We start from the raw sequence: 22,710 nt of genomic DNA on the forward strand, positions 1-22,710 counted from the left end.
TGTTCAAAAAAAGGTTGGGAGTCTACTATATACCGGAAATCTGAGAAAGTAAAGAATTAAAGGCACTGGAACGCTGGGATTGAGAAGCGTCAGAGGGAAGGAGGCCAGCTTACGGTTTTCGAGTTCTTTGATCGCGGGGTTGTCTTTGTTTTGGGTCGACTGTACATAGCGTCGTCCACATTGGTAGAGTATTTCAGAGTCTTGGGGATTTGGATTGCCTGCCTGAATGTAGGCCTTCATGATGCCACACAAGGCTTTGATTCTTTCAGCACAGGTGCAGGGGAGCATGACCTCACACCAGGACCTTATGATAGGTGCCAGCAAAGGGCCCACTTCTGCTGGGCATTTTTCTCCGAAGCGGCCAATAGTGATGCAGGCGTTCTGCCGTAAGGAAGGGTTGGCGCTTTCTTTCTCAGCGACGTTGAAGAGATTCTTGAGTATTTTATTTAGGTGCGGCTTCAAAATCTCAGGGTCGATTCCGTCAACCATTTGTCCCAAGGCCCAGGAGGCGTTGGAAGATACAGCCCATAATTGATGGAGCAACTGGTCAGCTAAAGTGGGTAGAATCTGAGGCAGAATCGGAGCCATGAATGGAAGACAGTTACAAGACATGTCTCCGATAAAAGCAAATAAGGTCTGCTTCACAGCAGCGAACTGAAGCACGTCCGAGTCCGTACAGCACACCGTTACTATTTCCAGGATCTTGGTGTTATGGAATATCGCGGCGGACTGCGGTCCCGCTGCATTGCACACTGCCGAGAGCAGATCGAAACACGTCTCCACCACCGCCGTAGATCGATGCGTCTTATCCGTCTTAATCTTCAATAACTGGTGCTCAATAAACGTCAGCGACTGGTCCACCAGGACCTTCGACATAGGGAGAACTACAGGACCCAAAACATGCGTTAAATTGAGCATGCATTCGCAACAACTTCCCGACTCGTAGCTCTCCGGATTCAGCGAAGACCACTTCTCGAACAACGGTGCAAACAACACCTGCGTTACACTAGCCGGGTGCGCCTCCGCGATGCCAGAACCTACCGACATCGCCAGACATCCTATGGCGTCGAACAACAACGCCATGTTTTTCGTTTGGTACAATCTCAAACACTGTGCAAAGCACTCATACATCGTGGGCAAAAAGGGAATCAAAGCATCCTTGGCCGATTCTTCCATCACGGCAACGGCGCTGCACGCAGCTTCCTGAACACCCTTGTTCCTATCCACCATTCTGACTAGGAGCTAAGAGGAGAAAGAATGTAAGCGCGAACTAAAACACGTGTGCTCAAACACGTTTGCGCGCAAATATGTGCGGCTGAGTAATTGTGTGCTTACCGCCATGACAACAGTTTCGAGATATCGGGGAGAGTTCTCGGGGCGGCAGTACCAGCCGGCGTATCTCCCTATGCACCAGCAGGAGATGCTTCGCAGTAAAGGCTTTTTGTCCGAGCTGAGTTTAACGAGCAGTTCGAGCACTTTCGGCACGAACTGATCAAGCTTGGGAAGGCAGCCCTGTGCAATGGCTCCGAGAATGAGGACACCACTCTCTCTCTCTTCCCAGGAGCCGGTGTTGTTTAGTTTCAGTTCAATCGCCTGTAGACAGACGGGCAGGATTGAGTCGGGGCAATAGACGGCGAGTGTATCGATGGCCAAACCGGCAGCCTTTCGTACCGTCCAATGGTTGCCCCAGGCGGCATATTCCTCCTCGTCGTCGTCCGGGTCCTCCGGTCTAGAGCGTTGCCATGGGGCCATATTGGTGAAGTCGGGTACCTCCGCATTATCATCTTCAGTTACTCCTGGTTCCATATCCGCAAAGTCGCGGTCTGAGTACTTGGTTTGCTCCACTAAAATGGCGACCAACCGAGGAGCAAAGGGCTCTAGTAACCGCGGGGCAGTCGACTCCCGGATAAACTCCGGCCAAAAATTCAGTGCCGCCAGACGGACGTAATAATCAGGGTCACCCGAACACGTCACAAAGAACTCCAGGATTATATTGGCATTCTCCATGATCTTCTACACGCGCGCAGCAATAAGCGAGAGGGATGGGCAAGAAAGAGGGACGAGGGGATGAGAGAGAGCTTACTTCGACGTCATATTCCAAGACGGCACTGAAAGATTTGACCACGGCCAGTTTATTGGCAGGATTTGGGTTTAGCGCGGCTCTGCCCAGTGTGTCCCAGAACTGGGGGAAGTACGTGTCTGCGAATTCGGATTTTGCAAACGCGTGTCTGCTGCTATATAGTTCGAGTATTTCCAGGGCGAAAGTCTTGAGGACGTCGTGGACTCCGTCGTTATTGGCGAGTCGGAATAGCATGGGCAAGAAGTGCTGGTTGCTCATGAGCATAAAGGCCGTATCGTTCGATTCGTACGACATGCTCTCGAGCTCATCTTCGGCAATCTTCTTGAATGTTTCCAGAATCGTAGCGGCTATGTCTATGTTCGGCGCGGTTTCCACGTTCAAGGTTGCTAACGCTTCGGGCCACTTGTCGCAGCCCACCTTGGTGAGGATGGCAGTTACGATACTGCCCGCTGTCGACCGGACGACCTTGGAGGGGTCGCCCAGCGACGCCAATACAACCTTCTTTGCGTATTCAGCGGCAGCCGGCTTAACCGCAGACGAGTTTATCATGACGTTCTTCAGCAACAGCCCCGCCACCTGCCGCGTCTCCTCCGACTCCGTCTGCGCATTAGCAAACACCGTCGCCAAAATGGCCACACCCTCCGGCAGGTTCATCAACATCTGCACGGCTTCGCTCAGCCGCTGTTGCACGCCTGGGGCCGTGTTCTGTGCATTCCGTAATAATTCTGATACTTCTAAGAGCACCTTCTGATCGGGCACCCACTCCATTGAATATTATTTAAGTCACGCTCGGTGCGGCCGCGAACCTTCCCAAAAAACCGTTTGGTCGTCGCTTGCGCTTTTTTGGGCCCGCGAGGTTTTTTAAGGCGGACAAAATGGTGAAATACATCCGCAAGGTCAACGAGGAGGTGGACAAGAGTAGGCTCTAAGCGCACGTCCCGCACCCAGCACACATTCACGTTGAGGGCACGCCAGGTGGGTGTGCCAAGCCAACACGTCAAGTGTCTCCAGCACGAGGCCGGCACGAGCCACTGTACTCGGCACAGGGCGTAGCCGGGGACGCAGGCAGGACACACGTAACTCAGGGGAGCAGTATACACAACATATTTCAGGCGTGTGTGCACGTGGTAACGACCTCCGCGTCTCCTTCAAGAACACCCGCGAGACGGGCGCAGCCATCCAGGGCATGACCGTGGAGAAGGCCCGCGCCTACCTCGACGCTGTCCTGGAGCACAAGCGTTGCATCCCCTTCCGCCGTTTCAACGGTGGCGTCGGCAGAACTGCCCAGGCCAAGGAATTCGGCGTCGTCAGCGGCCGCTGGCCCGAGAAGAGCGTGAAGGTCTTCCTCAACCTCCTCGACAACATCGAAGCCAACGCTCGCAACAAGGAGCTCGACACCTCCAAGCTCTACATATGGCACTGCGCCGTCCAGCGAGCCATGAAGGGCCGCAGACGCACCTACAGGGCTCACGGACGCATCAACCCATTCATGTCCAACCCTTGCCACGTTGAACTCGTCTGCAAACTCAAGCAGGCCCCGGTCCCCAAACCCCCCACGGACAGCGACCACAGTGTCACCGCCATGGCCAACACCAACACCCGTGAGCTCCGCATGGCCTTCTAAGTTTTTTTACGCCGCGATGACCTTGCACCAAGTACCAAAAACCACTCACTCAATTCGCTGGGACTCAGCCAGCAGCTTAACTACATTTCATTCGGCAAACCTAACTTGAAAACCCTCGTTAGTGCACCTGCGGAACATACACCGGCTGCGATGAGTGACCCTGCAGCTTTAGTGCCTCGTACTGGTGCGCCTGAGCCACGGCATTGGGGCCAGTAAACGTCTGAATCGGAACGAAATTCTCTTTCCCGTTGGGCGGTAACTGCACCTTGGCCTTGACCGTGGCCGTGGTCGTAGTGGTGGTTGTCGTCGTCGACACATTAACTTCCATGGGCAGCAGGGACTCATCCGGCTTGTCAGTAGTGCTCGGGTGGGTATTGTTTGACCCCGCCGGCGCACCCGGCGGAGCTCCCGAAGGAGACCCAGACGGACTGCCGCCAGTCGGGTGCTCATCGTCGCTCGTCGGGTTGCTGTCGCCGACCTGCGGAGGAGCCTCGAATGTGTAGCACTCCTTCACCTTCCCATCCCACATCCAACCACTGCACTCAATCACCGGCTGGGACCACAGGAACTTCTTGCAAACTCGGGAGCCCGGCTCGTAGGTGTAGGCCTCCGGACACAGCACCGCGGGAGGCTGCTCTCTGTCCGTCACACAAGAACTGCCCTTCAGCAACGCGTTGTCGCAGTAGGGCTCCAACAACTGCTTCTCGACCACAATGCACACACCGTCGCGCTGAATAAACGGCGCCTCACACACCACCTTGCCCGGAACAGTCGCCTTGCCACGGCAGACGCCCTCGGAGATCACAAAGTCCGTCGGACAGGAAGGATGCGCCTCCTCGTACACGATTTCCTCGCAATAGTGATCCAGACCCGTTCGGACCTTCCTCGTTCCCGGCGGGCAGCTCTTCTCCACAGGCATCACTTCGGCGACAATGCACACTTTCTGGTTCTCGTCGTAGAAGCCCTGGGCGCACTGATGCTCCGCAAGCAACTTGTTAGAGAACAAGCATTCCTCACTGTCCTCCAGCAGGATGTATGGGGGCTCGCACACTAGCGACATCGGCAGCCGGGTCTCCATCACACACTCATCGTTATTCAGCCGCTTGGTACCCTCAGGGCACACTCGCAGCGGGTCAAAATACTCCGTAGCCGCACAATGATTGCCCACAAGGCTCATGCCCTGCGGACACACCAGTTCCCTGTGCAACACGGATCGCTTAACACAGCTCTCCTTGCCCCTAAACGTCCAGCCCCCTGGGCACTGCTTCATTGGCGGCTCCTTGGTCTTGCATCTGCCGTCCTTGTCCGGCTTACTCCCACTCAAAGGACAGACCAAAGAAATTGGCTGAATCTCCTCCTTGATACAGACCTCGTCGGCTTCTTCCGTGCCTGCGGGGCACAGGGGAGCTGCGGACTGCGTCATTGTCCTTCGGCATTTCGCGCCATCCGGAACAGAACTGAAAGCTCATCAAACATTTCTAAACAAACTGACTTACTTGTTGGGACATACAAGCGGTACCGGGAATATCGACGAGCCCAGGCACGTATTGTCGGCAGTAACCTTGCCTTCTAAACATCGCTTTCGAGCGGGTTGCCTGAGCAGCTTCACACATTCTTCGCCGTCAAGGTCATATCCTAAAGGACACTTGAGGAGTGACGACTCATGCTTCTGCCTCAAGCACTTTTCGTCTACAATGTCGAACCCTGATGCGCATTTCCGCGTCTCAACATGCAGCCGCGAAATCTCGCACGTGGAGCCATTCAGATTTCCCTCATCACAAGACCACCTAGGTTCGGTCTCCACTTCTTTCACGCAGCCCGTGGGCGTCGCAACATAAAACTCCGGACAAAGGAGATTCATGGGGGCATCGTACTCGCGCACACATCCAGAGGAGGTTCGCTCGAACCCACTGGGGCATCCCAATTTCGCGGGCTCAACAACAGCGGTCTTACAGACCCCATCAGTCAACTCCCATCCGTTGGGGCACCCAATACTAGCTTCGACGGAATCGATTTTCTCGCACCTTCCATTGGCCGGATTCAGATCGAACCCCTCAATGCACAATAACGCAGGGGGCCTGTGTCTAAACTTATGCGGTTTGCGAGCCTGGTTGCCGCCAACGAGTAGTGTTTGAGAAGTGGGAGCGGGAGAAGCAGCAGGCGCGCTCACTGGTGCGGGATCTGCCGGCGGTGGCGGCGGCGCAGCTTCTGCCTGGTTAGAGAGTACCACTGAGCTCGGTAGATAATGAGAACGACACAGAATTTACCTGAAAGCGTAAATAATCCGATATGAAGGTTCCGATAGTTCATCTAGGTGGTCTTAGGGCATTCGCCAGAAAGGTGCGCGGCGTGTGTGCTGTGTTCGATAGCGCCATTTCGCGCAAATAATTTGCCGGATATAAATTAATGTTGCAGTTTAGAACATATATACCTCAAGACCCTGGCCTGCGGCGCTATTGTAAGCCAGATGATGCTGAACACCAGCTGAAAAATGTAATAGATAGCGAAATAGAGCATGCCCTGGAAGAGGCTGACAATCAGGTAAACACCGCCATCATGACATAATATCTTGCGTTTAGGACTTTTATAAGCTCATCAAGCCCGCCGCCGAGAACGCGGACTTGAAGCGGGACTTGAAGGCCGCACTGAAGAGTTTAGACGGCAAGACTCAAAAAAAGCTCCAACAATTGCGGCGCGCAGCATCCTAGCAATTAGCGGTCTTACATTTCCTCAACCATGCGGCGAACCTTCCGCTTAAAGTCTCTGGGGTTCTCCCGCAACAATTTCTGAAAGGAAGCCAGATAGTAGCTTGGATAGGTCGGAGGAGATGTACAGAATGTAAATGTATAGATCGCCATAGAGAACGTGCCTTACGGCTGCGTGCCTTCAGGCTACGTGCCTTCAGGCTGCGTGTCTTATGGCTACGTGCCTTCAGGCTGCGTGCCTTACGGCTAGGTGCCTTGCGGCTGGCTTACGGCTGCGTCAACATTAGCGGGGCTGTCTAAATTGGGTTCTCCGAGCATCGAAATTACGGACATCAAAATGGCTTCAACTGAAATGATAGGTCTCCAGCGCTCTTCAGGAAGTTCCTGTTCGTTCGTTTCGTCAAAGCCCGGCGCATGCAGGATTGATATGCAAACCAAACCGTCAGGGAAGACTAAAAGGAAACATGTCGCGTATGGGGGAGAGTAATTTACTGTTCGGGTGAAAGATCGGGGTCTCAAACTTCATCTTGGGAGGGTTGTTGGGAAAGTCATCCGGAAACGTGAGAATCGCTGAAAATAATCCCCCTTCATATGGACTATCCGGTGGGCCTGTAAGTGCCACTCTCCAAGTTTGCCAGTTGTCATTTTCTAGCCCGACGGAGCAACCTTCAGCATCTCCGCTTTGTTGTAATTCTAAAGCAAACCAATCAAGCAGCGATACCATCCGGCGATCAGTACACTGTGTTAGCGACCGGCGCACTGTGTTGGGTGTACGGGTAGATGTCCATAGTACCCTCAAATTGCTTTTTGAGTAACAGCTGACCAGTGTTCATCAATTTAATACGAAAAAGCAGTGTGACCCATAAGCCGGTCGCCAAACAACGTCGTGCCGAAAGACGTGCCAAAGGACGTCCCGGGGTACCGGACCAGCCCCCCAAACTCGGCAGAAGGCTTGCCCACATTGCGGTACCCATAGAAGCCCGGTGCGTATTCCGGAACCATATCGTCCGCTGCACCCACCGGAGGCTGCGGCCCGTATTGGAACGCGTTTGGCAATCCGTTGATGGCCCTGTAAAAGGGCGACGAATAGGTGAAGGGGCTGAAAGGGATCCCCAGGTCGCCGAGCCGGGGCAACGGTCGAGACAAAGTGCCGTCCAGAATCTCCTCCTTCACATACTTCATTGCAACTTCGCTCCCGGCTGGCGCCCCTCCGACTGGACTACTGCGATCGGCCGGCCCGGATGGCTTTCTCGACGATCCCCCGGGCGGTCCTGCGGTGATTGCCCCGGGCGGGCCAGCAGGTCTGGGCGCTCCTCCGGACGCACCGGGTCTGATTCCTGTGGGGGGTTTCGCCCTGGGTGCTCCGGAAGGCAGACCGCCTCCGCCGGAGACGGATGGCGGGACAGCTGGAACTGAGGGAGGCATCGCGGGCGCGAGCGACCTAAAACAACCTTGTTGGCTACAGGCAGTGCGCATTACCTTGTCGATGCTGCTCTGTCCCGCAACGGTGGCAGTGCCTTCAACGGCGGCAGCACCCGCCCAGATGATTCAGCAACTTCCCCTGCAGATTCCCGTTGAAGTTCCCGCGCCACCGGTGACCCTGTAGCAAAAACGGAAGTAGCGAAAAAGGAAGTGATGAAAGGTAAATAGGCATAAAAATTAATTACCTGAGAAAAGGCTGCTGCCGACCTCCCGGACCGCCTCGCCAGCGCTGCCCAAGACGTTGCCTGCCACTCCCGCGACGCCCTCACCCAGTTCCTTCGCTTGAGTCAGGGCCTCGTCCACGTCTGCCGAAATCGTGCTCTTGACTTCCTCCAGTTCCTCGGAGTTCGCCTCCTCCCGCGCGGCCTCCGATGCGTTCTCCGTCGGGACCAAGACCACCTCCGTCGCGTCCGCTGGCGCCGCTGTCGGAACTACGACCATCGCCGCCGAACCCTGTTGGTCGGTCGAGTCCGCTTTACGGGCCGCGTCCGCCTTCGGGGCCGCGTCCACCGTTGGGGTCGAAGCCGTTTCTGGTGCCGCGTCCACCGTTGGGGTCGAAGCCGTTTCTGGTGCCGCGCCCTGCAAAAACTTGAACTGCACCAGTCGGTCTGCGGCGTCCATGGCTCCGTCCTTCGCCTTGGCCGCCTCCTCAGCCATTGAGTCGCCTGCGTCCTCTACTTCGTCTCTGACACGCTCCGCCGCCTCCTCGGCCCCGGTCATGGCCTCACTCACGGCCTCGCTCGCCACCTCACTGACGTCAGTCATTTCCGTAGTGTCTTCAGTCACAGGCACCACCTCCACCACGGTCTCGGAACCGGTAACGGCCTCGTCCATCCCCTGCAGGTCTTTAGTCTCGTCGACCGCGGTCTCGGTTTCTATCTCCTCGGTTTCCTCTGTCTCTTCCTCTTCTGCAGGATCGGAGGTGTCTTCCGTCTCCTCCTCCTCGGCCGGTTCAGAGGATTCCTCAGCAAGCGGTGCTTCCTCGTCGGCGGTCAGGTCTTCCTCATCAGGCTCTTCGTCGAGACCCGTCAGGTTCTTGTTGGTACTGACGACCGCATTAACTCCGTTCTGGACGGACTGTCCGGCTTGCGTGATGGCGTCGTCGAGCTGCGGCTGTTCCGTCGAAAACTCCTCCACGGCGTCCGTGAGGGCGCTGGAAATCAATTCGTCGACTTCCGTTTGCTCGTCTGATTCTGTCTGCTCGGCGTCCTCCGCCTTGCCTTCCTCCGTCTCCTCAGTGTCGGCGGCGGTGGCTAGTACGTCGCCAAGCTCCTCTTCCTCGGTCGCCTGTTGCTCAGCCAGGTGGCTTCCGGAGAGGACTTCAATGGCATCCAGCAATTTCTTGGTGTCGTCCTTGCTCAGTTTGTCGTCACCTTCAGCGTCTGTGCTGTATTCGTCTTTGAGCATCTTGAGCAAATCTTGCGCGCTGCCCAGCTTCTTTTTGAGGACGGAGGTGAGTCCGGAGAGCTGGGTCTTGACGTCGCCGTTACCCTCGCCCGCGGAAGTAGACGCACCAAGCGTCTGTTTGATTCCGTCGATGAGCTTCTTGAGCTTGTCCGCCGCGGTGTTGCCAGTGGACTTGGCCTTCTTGAGTGCAGACTTGAGGGTTTCTTTCTGAATGCCCGTTGCGGAGGAAATTTGGCTGATGATGCTGTTTTCCACGGTCTGGTTGATCAGCTTACTGCCCATACTGCTCAGCGAGGACGTGCTGCTGCCGCCGGCGGGACTCGAACCACCGAGGGCGTTCTTGGCCTGAGTGGCGGTGCTCAGAATGTCGTCAAACACACCCTGTAGCTCCTTCTCCAAGTCCGCATCATCCCGATCGAGGTTCTGGCCGCCGCTCTCGCCGCCCACATCCTCGTCATCAATGGCTTGGAGCCGACGGCGAGAAACCGATAGACTGTTTGCTTGTTGAAGCTCTTTGGTGAAGTCCGAAATGCTCCTGGACAAGTCGTCTTTGAGTTTCTTCAAGGCCGTTCCGATCTCCTTCTTGCTCTTGCTGTTGGGCAGCTTCTCGAACATGTCCTCAATCGAGGCCAGACCACCCAACCTGTGGTTCAGAGAGTGGATTGCCTGGTCCAACGGCAGCTCCTTGTTGGCGGCGACGTTTCGAATAACTGTCCAAAGACCACTGCCCAGACTGGGAGCCAAATACTCTCGAGCCAAGAAGCCAGTAAACATGTCCTCCAAAATGGCAGTCTCATAGTTCTCCAAGGCACCCATAAGCTTCTTCTTCACATCTTTGCCAACACCAGCTTCGTTAATCAGCTTCTCTATAGCCTTCTTGGCAGTATCGGCATTAGTAAGGATCTTATCCAACTTACCGCCACCGATATTGAGCAAGTCAAACCAAGAGTTGGTCTTGCGTCCGAACACCATGTTCAGACCGTCGCCCACAAGGTTGGCTTGTAGGCCTGTAACGCGGCTGCCCGGGATGCGGTGATCCGCGTATTGGTTGGACGGCGAATGGCGGTTCTTGGCGTCATGCTTGCCCCAACTGAAACCGAAAATGCTTTTCTTCTCTTCGTCGGGGTGTACGCTATGAATATCAGGTACATGGGGAACAGGGTTGAAATGGCCACCCTCAAACAGCCAAGGCACCGTGTGACTGGTAGAAGCATCTTCTCCTTTGTTGTTCAAAGTTCTGATCTGGTTCGTTATATCCAGGAACTTATCATTCCAAGCAGTCTGGCTGTTGGCAAAGGCCAGAATGACTTTGTTCAAAGCTTCGGTCTGAACGTCACTGGTGGCGAATGCACAGATCGACAAAACAGAAAGTTTCCTCATGTTCATGCACCTCACATGCGAGATCCACTTTACCTCGAACGACGCACCCTACTCTTATTGCGCCATCTAGCATCGCTAGCTGTCTGGCATCCGCCGCATGTATTACCTGACCATTGTCTGGATGTTGGGCGCCTCGGTCTTGTATTCAATCGTGCATGATGCCCCATCACTTGACACTGAACCGTCCTAGAGACCCCTGTACACGTCATAAATTAGAACTACTATCACAAATGCGCTTCTCGCTCTATTTACAGGGCAAGAAGCGCATGGCACCTGGTACATGAAAACTGATGGCGGGATATCGTGGCGTTAATCGCGACAGTGTCGTTGACGGTATGCTGGATTAAATTAAGGTGACCGCACACGCGTGTGCAAGGTTTATGGAGCGCCTGAACGACTCATCTGATGACGCTTTGGCTTCGTCGTTGTTTCGGGGAACCTTAACAGCGCTAGAATTGCAATCTTTGGAGTCACAGTTGCGGGAAGCGCGTCGGAATGATGACGTTGTTTCGATTTATACGGCAGATGTGATTAATGACATCACGGGAGACCAAGATGTGCCTGTCCTGCCTGGTGAGTGAGGGCGAAGAGCGCAGACCGACTTGTCCCCGATAGACGTAAACATGTTGTTATGGCGGTCGCAGGGTGCGGAGGCGGCCTGCGCAGTTTCTGACGAGTGCATTGTAATACGGATGACGAAGTTGCAATTACCTTGGATAGTTGGTTACAGGTTGTGCACGGAGGTCAGCCACCACGTGCAAATTGCGGCCGTAACAAAGGGCAGCTGCGCTATCAAAACGATCGACGTAAGGGAGCAAGTGCCGGAAATAAAGAAGGGTAGGAAGTTGTATTTCGACGTCCTTCTAGATGAGGCCTGGGTACTTCCGGTCTCCGACTGTCTGGGAGGGGTCGGAACGATACTAGAAGTGGTGATCGGTGACCAACAGTGGTCTACGGAGTCTCTGGATTTGCCAAATGCCCCATATCCGAACCCATGTCCACGATCCGTGTGGTTCAAAGACATACGCACCTCCCCCCCCTTTGGACGAGCGCCACTCACCTCGGTGGGCCACGGCGCTTCTGGTTCTATCTATTTCACCTTCCACTATGTCCGTGGAATCGGTGGTCGTGCTAGCAGCGGTCGTAACGGGAGTCCGGTTACCAGCTGCCGTGGAGCTACTGGGCATGGAGTTATGGGTCACGGCTGTAAGTCCCAGCAGCTTCGCTGCGCGGTCCGGAAAGGAGCCCACAAAAGTTCCCACTTGGATAAACTGCTCAAGAAACTGTGGTGGGACATGGCACCCCCAAGCCAAGGCCAACTGGAGACCGAAGAATGGCTTTCCCAGGTTCCTGAAGGTCTCTCTGCTGTTGATTTCTTCCTAAGCCGACCCTCGTCCAACTGCCTCTGGTCATGGGCCCGCGGCAAATGGAAACAGGGACACGTCAGTCAACCTGCGGGGATCTTGACTCTTATTGTCAAATTCCTAAATTGATCCGACCGGTCGATCGGCAAATGCATTCCAGCCGGCACGGTGTAGTCCCGTCCAAACGAGTGGGTCCAAGCGAGTCGATGCCGTCCAAAGCTGGAAAGAGACTCTTCCAGAAGTCCAGCACACTCCTAAGTTGCCGACAGTCTCACTGTTGTCATCTGTGGCAAACATTTTCGACCGAGCAGTGTCCCTAAATCGAGTACCCTGACATAATAGTTAAGACCCTGACCGAACAAAATCTTCCGCATATACAGGCCCACACACTACAACACCCTCTGTACGTACACATCCTCGGAGCCGCGAATCCAACCGCCGTACATTGCGTGGTTTCTTGGCCACCGTAAGTTGTGGGTTGCCGTAGGTTGCGGCCACCGTAGGTTGTGGTCTGAGTTCGCCTTTCTAACTGCCTTGGCAAATCTTTATCACGGCTTCAAGACGGCTCTTCTGTTTATATTTTTGGGCTGGTGAGGTCGCCCATGCTTTCAAGAAATGAGATCTTCTTCATTTAGTTTGTAAACCTCCACCCCATCTTCCGAAGGGAGCTCGGATGCTTCCCACCGCGTAAAGTCTTGGGGCTGGTCCAATGCGACAACCAATTGACTCAGTAGCGACGACCGAGATAATATGGCGATCTAACGTTGAGTAATATACCGTAATGCAAACCGTAAGGTAAAACGAGTGTGGAATAAATGTGGGATAAAAGGGGGGAGATAGAGTGTGCTGTCGGTACCCTTACGACGGGCCGCTGGAGGTTACTGTAGAGTGGCAGGGCGGGTGGCATGGAAGGTGGCAATATTTGGTGTAGTACGGAGATGTGTACCTTCTTTAAGGTTTTCTTGTGGCTGGAGAGGAACTTGGCGAATTTTTCATTTTCTCGTACGAGTCCGAGGAATATGGTGGTGCATGCGTAGAGGATGTCTTCTAGTACGTCAAGGTTAGTTTCGTCCACCTTTTGGTCGTACGTGTCCATAGGTCCAGTGGGTTTGGGGACGGGAGGTCCGAGTGTGGGTGCGATTGTATCGCTGAGTATAGTGTCCAAATCGTCTTCTTTGAAAGCGGGTGAGGGTTGCGAGCGGTCCACTTGATAGCCTCGCTGTTTGATGAGTTGTACAGCACGATCTCGCACGTTCTCTGGGACACATTCCAACAGTGTTTTGATCACAACCTCGTCTCCGGAGACCACAGGCGGAGAGGGAGCATTCACCAAGCCGTGCTGTCTAGCAATCGCCACCGCGGCCCCGAATGCACAAAACAGTAGTCCGTACCATACCCGTTTCGCGCGGTGTTCCGGATAACCCTCCAACTCTTCCATGCCGATCAAAGTCAGAACCACAGCGGACTTGGTACTGTTAATCTCAACCGGAAGCCCTCCACACTGCGGGGCCATCGCATCCAGCATTCGGGCGTCCGTCGGCGCGACCGAAGGGAACAACTCCGAGGTAACGAAACGTCCAAAAAGCAACATCACATCCGCCGCTATTTCGCACAATGTCTCCAGAAACTCGCGGTCACTCGTCGCAGTCCCCGACTCCGTCGCCGTCCCAGTCGTCGTCATCCGAGACGCCGCGGTTCCAGTTGTGGATAGCTGGAGTGCGGCGGCAAACGTTCTGGTCCCTAGAGAGAGATGGTCTCGGCCGAAGTCTAGGAGTATGTTCAGGAAGTGGAGTCCAGTGCTTTTGTACAGCGCTGGGAGGTAGTGTGTGCCCAGGGCGTACTGCTCCGGTTGGTAGGTCAAGAGCGGGGTGGTCCAGGCATGCTTGAACGCAGAAATCAGTTTCAGGCGCAGCTCTTCGTGCGCCCCCACCTGCAATAGAATACTAGCTAATCTAACCAAGGCTGCGACCAAGACGTTGCCCAAACCGACGACTGGGTGGACGCAACACAAATCTTCACGCTCCAGCCTCTGCTCTAACTGCAGCCGGCCATTGTTGCTGGCCACCTCCACCCCCATGGCAGTCGAGCTCGGGTTGGACATGCGCCGGTTCTCGCGCCAAACCAAGAACTCGGCTTCCTTGATGCTTTCGAGAAACGTCTCGCGTAGCTCCGAGTCGACAAACACGGACGCGGCAAGCTTGTCCCAGGCCTCTGCGGTCAAGAAGATTGAGGACCCGTCGTCGTTCACCAAACTTCGAGGCCCCTCCGCCCCACGGCCTTGTGGAAACTCACCCCCCGTCACGTCGGAGCCCGCCATGGCGGAGCCCCCCACCGCAGAGGGGCCTCCCGTGGAAGATGCCTTTTCTCGCGCCATCCGGTCGGTGCTGTCTTGCGGCGCCGGGGGTTCCGGTATGAGAGCGTGGTCGGGGTGGATGGGGAAGGCGGGTGGATCGGTGAGGGTGTGGTCGTCGCTTTCTTCGAGTTGGGCGAGTCGTTCGGCCTCATCGGCAGCGGCGATGAAGAGTGGGAGCCAAACGTCTGTGAGTCGGAGAGTGGCCTTCACCAATCGGTAGAAGATAGTAGGGGTGGCAGCGGGTTTCATGAGACTGAGGTCAAGCGAGTCCTGGAGTGTGTCCACGAAGTCGCCCATGGACAGGACGGGTACCAGACGGGGGCGGCCAACGCCACGGGGTTGTGGTGGTGGGGGGTTGGCGACAATGACAGAGGGTAATTTTTTCCGTCGTTCTTTGGGGACGACATTGAGCGCTTCTTCGGGCACTTTCGGTTTCTCAAAAACCCCGCAGATCCAGCGGATGTACACCCAGGTCTGCAGCAACTCACTGAGTGTCGTCAGCGTCTCAAACGTCAACCGCTTCGCGTCCAGTGCCTGTAATAAAGCCGGGCCACCACCTTGTCCCTCCAGCCATGTCCGCTCGCCGGTGCACCAGAACTGACTCAACAAGACTTCCACCTCCGTCAAACGCGCCTCCAACACATTCAACGCTATATTCGGTAAGTACGCCGACGTCACCCACGAAGATTCCAGTACACGCAACTTGCTCGCTTTCTGACTACTGCTCAAACGATGCGGCACCGATGATACCAATGACTTGAACGATTCACAACCAGACGAACCTGCCTCCAGCAATTGCGCCCGTCGCTCCGTTACCGCCCTCAGGATCCTCGTCGCAGCGTCCGACACAATTTCTTCGCCACAGTTGAACTTTCCCTCCAGAGCATATATTAGTCCTTCACAATCTACCGGAACTCAGATATCACCAGCTAGACTTCACACTCTGGCATGAAAGGGTTATACCAAAGGGGTTCTCTGTCCGGTGCAACAAGGGATGGCATTAAGAGATTGCACTAAGGGGTGACATTTTGGGATGACACTAAGGGGTAAGGGGTGGTGCTAAAGGGTGACACCAAGGGGTAAGGGGTGCTACTAAAGGGTGACACCAAGGAAGGTTGTTACCATTGGGGAGAGGGATGTCATAATTCCTCTTGTTCCGTTGAGGTGGTGGCAGTTGTAGTACTTTGCTTGTTCGTTTTTGTTGGGGTCCGGCGGCTTGGGGGGAAACTCCCCCCCGGAAACTCATTGGCACGGGACTCGGCGGTCGTCTCATCTGTGGCAATCCATAGCCTCCGCCAGTAGGGTCGAAAGGCACGTAGCCATACGGGTCCATTTGAATATTCTCGGCTGACCTGCACAATTTAATACCACCGGACTCGTCAACGTCAGTCACCCCCGAACAAACCGCTGACGTGGCAAAAATACTGCTGGCAACCAGCAACGCCGACAACCGTGGAGAAATTTGCGTGCGGTCGAAACCGATTTCCGCGCGCGTGCTAAAACCCAATTGGAAGCTGCTCGGGGGGTGAATTGGTCGGAAAGTATTAAGCGCCGGGGAAGAGCGCTGGTAGTGATGGACGCTGCCCCCTGGTTGTCTTGATCGGAACACAATACCGACCAGGATTGTGTTCCCGCCGGCACGAACTTAGCTTGAGGGTAAAAAGATGGTACGATTTTGCCCGGTGTAGCAAACGTGTACCCAGCACACGAGCGTGAGTATGTGTGAGGTATATGTGAGATGGACGCATATCCCTTGGGGTAGAGGTGACATGCAGAATCTCAGGGCATGCATGAAGAATGGGCAGTTGCACATTTTACGAGATGGCAAACGACAAGCAAGCTTACAAGAACATTTTGAATTCTCTGTTCGTCAGAGATCCCAGGCTCCTGTTCCCGCCTCCACGCAGGTATGTACCTGTGTGGACCGAGGCAGGCCAGGAGCCGCTGTTCGTGGCGCTCGTGCATCAGGATTACGTTCCTCTTGCGATGGATCGCCCCGAGCAGGACAAGATGGAGACATTCGGCGAAATCGTCGACGACTTCCCCATCGACAACTGCGTCTACGTGCCTGCTGACGACGACGCGATCGTCAGCGCACAAAATGTGGCCCAAGAGATGGCCATTCGTCAAAGAGAAGAGGAGACCGTGAGACAGACGCTCGCTCGCAAGGAGAACCGTCGTGCCCGCAGACTTGCACACGACGCCAAAAAGCGACGAGGTGTCTCGGCCTCCAGCCCCATCAAACCTATGGCGTTCAACCCGGACGACGAAGTTCCCACACCAGGCCTCTTCTCAAAGGAAGAACGCGAACTTTGGCCGCACACCACGGCCTTGTTCGACGAGATTCACCAATTCAATCTAATGATGGACATTCCCACGCGCCCGCGTGAGATGACATACGTCCACGTGCCGTACCATGGCATCACCAAGCTGGAATAGATCAGCACAAGTTCGAGCCGTGAGGCCGCCCCGCCCCTGCTCTCGAGACGAATGTCGAGACGAGTAACGGCACGGTGGTCTTGGGCAACCGGCTCGCCCTTTTTTACGTATGATCAAGACTAGTTATTCTAAGCGGAAAAAAAATTCGGGCTAAGCGGAGTCAGTGAGAGAGACTTTGAAAAATTCGTCAGCGAGCAAGCCGTGAGTGAGTATGGGTCGGTTTCTGGGTCAGTTGTACCTAAGCATTATTGATGGCAAGAAGATTAGCCACTCGTATGCTCAGTTTCGTCGACGGAAGTCGCAGGCTTCGTGCTACCGGAAGGTGGCATGTGGTGCCGACGTGGTCAAGTGCGGAGGGGCTGACCCGTGCGGTGGCAAGGCGGAGCCGTACGTGAACATATTTGTGGTGGATGGCGGCGGGAACAAGTATAAGGTGGGGCGGACGAAGACGGTATTTCCGACGAACGATCCAGTGTGGAACGAGCAGTTGGTGACGGTGATTGACACGGAGGACCGGGCGTACGTGGCGATCAAGGAGGTGACGAAGCCCTTCATCCAGCTGCAGGTCATGGATGACGACGGCGGTGGCGATCACTTCTACGCCGACGACTTGATTGGAGAGGCCGTGCTGCCGCTGGAAGACGTTATGTTGGCCTCGCCTCGCGCAGACGTGGAGACGCCGCGCGACTTTACACTGCCCGTTACGCACCCGCGCGATCGAGACAGCGCGCGGGCCGAAAGCTCCATCCGTGTCCGTGTCTGGTGGGAGGACATGGGCTCCTATGACGGCGTGGCCGTACCCGGGACGTACTTCCGGCGCACACGGGGCAACATGGTTCGTTTGTATCATGACGCACACTGCGAGGCGGGTGACTTCGAAAACATCCGCCTCCAAGGCCCACTGCAGAACTTGATGTTTAGCGCACAGAACTGTTGGGAAGACATCTATCACGACCTCAACAACGCGCAGGAAGTGATTCTTATGTGTGGCTGGTCAGTGAACACGGCACTCTCTCTCGTCCGCAACGACTCGACCTGTGGCGAGACTATCGGTGAATTGCTACTGCGCAAGGCCGAAGAAGGCCTCACAATCTGCGTCATGGTGTGGGACGATGTCACCTCCCTCTCCAACCTTGCCATGGCCAAGGACGGGCTTATGGGCACATACGACGAGTACACTCGCCAGTTCTTCGAAGGCACTCAGGTCCAATGTGTGTTATCCAAACGCGTCGCCGGCGATGACCAGGGAATCATGATCGGGCCTATGTGGTCGCCGTTGAAGGGCAGCAGCTTCACACACCATCAAAAAATTGTGGTTTGCGATGTGGATGCGGTCCAGGGTCTCCGAGGTAAGGGCTCCTACAAGAACAGCGACCAGCCGAAGCGGTGTCTGGCGGCCTACGTGGGTGGGCTGGACCTGACAAGTGGTCGGTACGACACAAGTCGCCACCAGTTGTTCAAGACGCTGACGTGTGAACACGAGAAGGATTTTTACAACGGCTGTTGTGCAGAGGTCGACTCCACTCATGGGCCGCGGGAGCCGTGGCATGACATCCACAGTCGTATCCAGGGTCCGGGTGCGTGGGACGTGTGCGAGAATTTCCTCGAGCGGCTGCAGAGCCAACAGCAGATCTGTTCGACTACGAATAAGTGCACAGGCTGCAATCAATGCAAGGCATACCGACTGGCCTCAACGCGGCTGGCACATACGGTGAAGAACAACAAGATCACTAGCAAGACGGCCTGTGGGGTGTCCACAGCGGATGTGAATGTGTGGAGCGTCCAAGTGCTACGTTCGATCGATACGATGAATGCAGTGTTGAACTCAGCGTTTGCAGCCCGTTATAATGACCCGACGGGGCTAATGACGGACAAGAGCATCCAGGCAGCTTATTTGTACAATATTGATCGAAGCAAACGTTACATTTACATTGAGAACCAGTACTTCCTTGGTTCAAGTCAGTACTGGCTAAGTCGGAGTGTACAGTCGGATCCGTCGAGCGGAGATGGGCAATACTCGGGTAATGAAGTGTTGTCTCCGCATCTGGTGCCATATGCATTGATGAAGAGAATTGCACGGGCGATAGCGCGGAACGAGGACTATTGTGTGTATATCATGACTCCGCTCTTCCCAGAGGGAATACCGACCTCAATGTCGGTACAAGAGATTCTTCAGTGGCAATTTCTGACTATGCAAATGATGTACTATCATGTGCAGCAGAAATTGCGGGAATACCAGAGCAACAAAGAGTGCACGGACTACTTACAATTCTGGTTCCCAGCCAAAATCGAAAAGAATCCCTGTTTCCCGAACAATCCCTATCCAAAAAGTACTGTCTGTGAAGGCACCGTAGCTAAATTCCAAATATACGTTCATAGCAAAATGATGATCGTCGATGATGAATACGCGATCATCGGAAGCGCCAATATCAACGAACGTTCCATGGCCGGAGGACGAGACTCGGAAATTGCTGTCGGGCTCTCACAAGAATACCTTCGATGCACCATCAACCTCGAAGCTGACAAACCCATCCTACCCAAAGGCGATATTTATGGGTTCAGAATGCAACTCTGGCAGGAACAGTTCGGATGCATCAAACCCGAGTTCGAAGACCCCGGCATCCCGGAATGCGCCCGACTAACCAAAACCATGACTACTGCAAATCTAGACGCACTATACAGCATCCAGAGCGATGCTGCACCCTACACAACCTACGACGTACACGCGGACAACCAAGGCAACCTCTCACTACCCTACGGATACGCCTGCAAACACCCCACCGAATACGACTCGAACGGAATTCTCAAACCCCACTCAAAATACATCAATATCATCAACTCAACCGCACCCGTCATCGGAGCCCGAAGCGCATTCCTGCCCGCTCCTCTTACAACCTAAGACTTATAAATGAGGCATACTCGGTCCTGAGGCATGCTCAGACCTGAGGCGCACCTCAGACCTGAGGCATACTCAGACCTGAGGCATACTCAGACCTGAGGCATACTCAGACCTGAGGCACACCTCAGACCTGAGGCACACCTCAGACCTGAGGCACACCTCAGACCTGAGGCACACCTCAGACCTGTAGGCACACTAGATTGTTTAAGCCATGGGGGTGCCCTGAACAGGATGTACTGGACAGGACGCGCTGCCTGGGACAGGGGCTGCGAATTTTTTTGTGTCAACGCAAGTCCGTTCATTGGCAGCAATTTTCCTCTCGACAGGAACTAATTGGGTCGGGAAGTGAAGGTAATTGCACAGACTGGCGCAAAAACGAAAGCAGGGCAAGAGTTGGGCAGAGTAGAAGACTTGACCGTGGAAGGTCACGTCAGGCAAGAGGATGGGGGTCGGGAAGACAGCACCGGGCGGCAAGTGGTGGGTCGACAGGATGACGGTGCCCGACAAGGGAACAGAGAGTTGGCGGCCAAGTACGTGGAGTATTTACAGTTGTTGTCGCACCAGTGGAGTTCTGTGAGGGCCGCGTCGTTGCTGACGCCGGAATTGATTGAGTATCTGCAGCCCCGCTATCATCGATGCAGCAGTCCTCTGAAGGTGCGCATCGTGTCGTCGTTGGTGTACTTGAGTTCGGAAATTCGCGTCCAGGCGAAAGACAGTCTTATCAAGCTGCTTGCCGAAGCGGAGGTGGACAAGGATGAGTGGGTGCGGAAGCTAGGCCGCCTCATGTCGAGCTTCGTAACCACCGGCTCGATTGACGTTCGAGATACGGACAGCGAGACCGCCTTCCAGATCCTGAAGCACGTAAACAGCAGCAACGTCAAGCACAAACCTCCGCTGGACATATCGGATATGGTTAATATTGTCCACGAGTACATGTTTGTTGAGTATATATTTGCCGAAGAGCAGCGCACACGTGTGTGCGGCGACGAACAAATCAGAGAAGACTCCGGCACTCTGCCTGGAAGACTGCCTGGCAGTCGCGGAGGCAAGGGCGGCCACCTAACCGACCCGACTGCCATGTCTGGCGGCTACCGGCCAAGCGGGTCCCTATATGGCGGGCCTCATTCGCGGCCGCCGACCCCAGAAAACCAAACTGCAGCATCTGGCGGCAATGGGTTGTACGGGATCAGAGGCGGGCCGCTGCCGGCTTCGCTGTTTGGCACAACGGATTTTAGGCCCGGCTTGGATCTGCAGCGCATGTACCAGGATTTGTGCAAAAAAGGAGACGTCCGACTGGAGGCCTGCCGAACCCCGTGGCCCTAAACTTATGCGTTGTAGCTGCAGCCTTTAATTTTAGGGGTCTTGATTTGGGGATCAGAAGACATCTGGAGATGTCTTGAATCTTGCAACCTAAAAATTCCGTTTGGTCGAGCTGCCGTCCACCTAGTCGAGCCGCATGCCTTTCGGTCCTGCACAAAAACTGTGCAATCTTCTGGACACCGTGCTTTAGGGAAATGCCGGATTAGACCTTCACGTCAAACACTGTTGATGGGGTGGCCAAGTCTTCGGTTGTTTCCTTAACTATTATATCGGGCGTAACTGCACTGGCCACCACACGATTGGATTTCATCGCATCTTCTTCGGTTTCAAGAACCACCACACTGTCGGCAACATCGTTCTCACTATCGCGCGCAGTGACGCCAGCCTGGTCGTGTTTCGCTTTAACGTAAATTGCGGAACCGACCGTCGACAAACCAATTCCGAGCAAGCTCTCTGCACTCACCTTGTCACCCAGGAAGATGATTCCTCCCAAGCTCTGAACTATAGCCTTGATCAAACCAACTATATTGAACGATAATGGTGTGGTACAGTTAATGAGCAGGTACTGGGACATGTTCAACGACGTTCCCAATAATCCTAAAAGCGGAACGTAGTCGTAACGTCGGAGGAGCGGTGTTGGCAGCTGGAAGGGTGGGTGGTCGTGGGAGGAGGCACCGTGGGACACATACCGCTCACTAAGATACCTCCCCAAACTACGAACATGCTGTGTTCGGCGGCATTAATTGATTGCCAGAAAGGCTCCATTCCTTCGGAAACAAACACGACCGGAACAAACAAAAATGAGGACAGCAATACATTATAGAATAACAGCATTTGATTATTGTTCTCAACGGCTGGTAGCGTGAATTTGATCAGGACATTATATAAGGCTTGGAAGAATGACGACAGTGCTCCAAATAATACACCGTACAGAGAAAGCGTTCCAGGGTCCAACGAATTGATAACAAATCCAGCCACCATCAGAACACATGCTGCCAGAACTAGCGGCGTCTGACTTTGTTTCAAGATTATATACGACAATAGCAGCACAAACAGTAGCGTTAATGATCTGGCCACCTAAAAGAACTGATGTGATTAGTCATCAACATGATCTTGGGACACGCCCATGTGCGCGCGCACACGTGTGTGCGCACACTTTTTCAAAGCGCGCAAACGCTCCTGGGATCATGTTCAGGAAATGAGAGGCACACTTACTTGATAGGTGGATATTTGGACCTTTTGTAGACACAGGTTAGACGCAGCAATCGTTAAACAAAATGAGGCACTGAGGGGTGCGACTTGGGCTAAGACACTTTTATGGAAGACCGGAGGAGGAAACACAGGCCTGATTCGCTGAAAGTAGAGGGCCACGGTGGAGCCGCCCAGGAAGATTCCAAAGCCAATAACTTGCTGCAGCCAACTGATGAAGACGGGGTACTTGAAACCAGAAGTGAAGAGCCACCAGTTAAAGTAGACTACCGCCAGACTAGTTACGCAGTAAGCAGTTATGGCGAAGGCCAGCCTCCGAACGGATGGACCTTCCATTTTAGTGTCCGTCATTTGCTGCATGCAATATGACGTGCCGTTAAATTTTTATCTGGGAAGTGCGGAACCCTCGAGAAAAAGCAACCGCCTGAAAAAGAAGGGTGATACCAGT

At 54.5% G+C, this 22,710-nt stretch overlaps 13 protein-coding genes across 13 annotated transcripts; 6 read left to right on the top strand and 7 right to left on the bottom strand.

Moving 5' to 3' along the window:
* Nucleotides 1-3: 3 nt before the first annotated feature.
* Nucleotides 4-2,848, bottom strand: GNI_049680 (putative transportin; the record flags this gene model as incomplete). Its single annotated transcript, XM_011131384.1, has 3 exons — nucleotides 4-1,242; nucleotides 1,336-2,013; nucleotides 2,084-2,848. The coding sequence occupies 3 exons, from the start codon at nucleotides 2,846-2,848 to the stop codon at nucleotides 4-6; spliced, it is 2,682 nt and encodes an 893-aa protein (XP_011129686.1).
* Nucleotides 2,849-2,955: 107 nt separating this feature from the next.
* GNI_049690 (putative ribosomal protein L17) lies at nucleotides 2,956-3,704 on the top strand (the record flags this gene model as incomplete). The annotated part of the gene is made up of 2 exons (XM_011131385.1): nucleotides 2,956-2,998; nucleotides 3,193-3,704. The coding sequence occupies 2 exons, from the start codon at nucleotides 2,956-2,958 to the stop codon at nucleotides 3,702-3,704; spliced, it is 555 nt and encodes a 184-aa protein (XP_011129687.1).
* A 118-nt stretch (nucleotides 3,705-3,822) lies between these two features.
* On the bottom strand, nucleotides 3,823-5,565 carry GNI_049700 (putative oocyst wall protein; the record flags this gene model as incomplete). The annotated part of the gene is made up of 2 exons (XM_011131386.1): nucleotides 3,823-5,161; nucleotides 5,201-5,565. The coding sequence occupies 2 exons, from the start codon at nucleotides 5,563-5,565 to the stop codon at nucleotides 3,823-3,825; spliced, it is 1,704 nt and encodes a 567-aa protein (XP_011129688.1).
* A 545-nt stretch (nucleotides 5,566-6,110) lies between these two features.
* On the top strand, nucleotides 6,111-6,412 carry GNI_049710 (cwf18 pre-mRNA splicing factor; the record flags this gene model as incomplete). Its single annotated transcript, XM_011131387.1, has 2 exons — nucleotides 6,111-6,245; nucleotides 6,284-6,412. The coding sequence occupies 2 exons, from the start codon at nucleotides 6,111-6,113 to the stop codon at nucleotides 6,410-6,412; spliced, it is 264 nt and encodes an 87-aa protein (XP_011129689.1).
* Nucleotides 6,413-6,424: 12 nt separating this feature from the next.
* Nucleotides 6,425-7,133, bottom strand: GNI_049720 (putative ubiquitin-conjugating enzyme E2; the record flags this gene model as incomplete). Its single annotated transcript, XM_011131388.1, has 3 exons — nucleotides 6,425-6,490; nucleotides 6,680-6,861; nucleotides 6,902-7,133. The coding sequence occupies 3 exons, from the start codon at nucleotides 7,131-7,133 to the stop codon at nucleotides 6,425-6,427; spliced, it is 480 nt and encodes a 159-aa protein (XP_011129690.1).
* A 113-nt stretch (nucleotides 7,134-7,246) lies between these two features.
* On the bottom strand, nucleotides 7,247-7,591 carry GNI_049730 (hypothetical protein; the record flags this gene model as incomplete). Its single annotated transcript, XM_011131389.1, has 1 exon — nucleotides 7,247-7,591. The coding sequence occupies one exon, from the start codon at nucleotides 7,589-7,591 to the stop codon at nucleotides 7,247-7,249; it is 345 nt and encodes a 114-aa protein (XP_011129691.1).
* Nucleotides 7,592-8,068: 477 nt separating this feature from the next.
* Nucleotides 8,069-10,678, bottom strand: GNI_049740 (hypothetical protein; the record flags this gene model as incomplete). Its single annotated transcript, XM_011131390.1, has 1 exon — nucleotides 8,069-10,678. One exon carries the CDS (start codon nucleotides 10,676-10,678, stop codon nucleotides 8,069-8,071), a length of 2,610 nt encoding a protein of 869 aa, XP_011129692.1.
* Nucleotides 10,679-11,058: 380 nt separating this feature from the next.
* On the top strand, nucleotides 11,059-12,171 carry GNI_049750 (hypothetical protein; the record flags this gene model as incomplete). The annotated part of the gene is made up of 2 exons (XM_011131391.1): nucleotides 11,059-11,251; nucleotides 11,294-12,171. The coding sequence occupies 2 exons, from the start codon at nucleotides 11,059-11,061 to the stop codon at nucleotides 12,169-12,171; spliced, it is 1,071 nt and encodes a 356-aa protein (XP_011129693.1).
* Nucleotides 12,172-12,769: 598 nt separating this feature from the next.
* On the bottom strand, nucleotides 12,770-15,728 carry GNI_049760 (hypothetical protein; the record flags this gene model as incomplete). Its single annotated transcript, XM_011131392.1, has 2 exons — nucleotides 12,770-15,300; nucleotides 15,518-15,728. The coding sequence occupies 2 exons, from the start codon at nucleotides 15,726-15,728 to the stop codon at nucleotides 12,770-12,772; spliced, it is 2,742 nt and encodes a 913-aa protein (XP_011129694.1).
* Nucleotides 15,729-16,216: 488 nt separating this feature from the next.
* On the top strand, nucleotides 16,217-16,834 carry GNI_049770 (hypothetical protein; the record flags this gene model as incomplete). Its single annotated transcript, XM_011131393.1, has 1 exon — nucleotides 16,217-16,834. One exon carries the CDS (start codon nucleotides 16,217-16,219, stop codon nucleotides 16,832-16,834), a length of 618 nt encoding a protein of 205 aa, XP_011129695.1.
* A 211-nt stretch (nucleotides 16,835-17,045) lies between these two features.
* GNI_049780 (phospholipase D) lies at nucleotides 17,046-19,733 on the top strand (the record flags this gene model as incomplete). Its single annotated transcript, XM_011131394.1, has 1 exon — nucleotides 17,046-19,733. The coding sequence occupies one exon, from the start codon at nucleotides 17,046-17,048 to the stop codon at nucleotides 19,731-19,733; it is 2,688 nt and encodes an 895-aa protein (XP_011129696.1).
* A 231-nt stretch (nucleotides 19,734-19,964) lies between these two features.
* GNI_049790 (hypothetical protein) lies at nucleotides 19,965-21,056 on the top strand (the record flags this gene model as incomplete). Its single annotated transcript, XM_011131395.1, has 2 exons — nucleotides 19,965-20,025; nucleotides 20,080-21,056. The coding sequence occupies 2 exons, from the start codon at nucleotides 19,965-19,967 to the stop codon at nucleotides 21,054-21,056; spliced, it is 1,038 nt and encodes a 345-aa protein (XP_011129697.1).
* A 199-nt stretch (nucleotides 21,057-21,255) lies between these two features.
* GNI_049800 (putative GDP-fucose transporter) lies at nucleotides 21,256-22,622 on the bottom strand (the record flags this gene model as incomplete). Its single annotated transcript, XM_011131396.1, has 3 exons — nucleotides 21,256-21,650; nucleotides 21,743-22,130; nucleotides 22,269-22,622. 3 exons carry the CDS (start codon nucleotides 22,620-22,622, stop codon nucleotides 21,256-21,258), a joined length of 1,137 nt encoding a protein of 378 aa, XP_011129698.1.
* Nucleotides 22,623-22,710: the final 88 nt, after the last annotated feature.

The sequence above is a fragment of the Gregarina niphandrodes genome (assembly GCF_000223845.1).
Source record: "Gregarina niphandrodes unplaced genomic scaffold scaffold00007, whole genome shotgun sequence".
Taxonomy (NCBI): Eukaryota; Apicomplexa; class Conoidasida; order Eugregarinorida; family Gregarinidae; genus Gregarina; species Gregarina niphandrodes.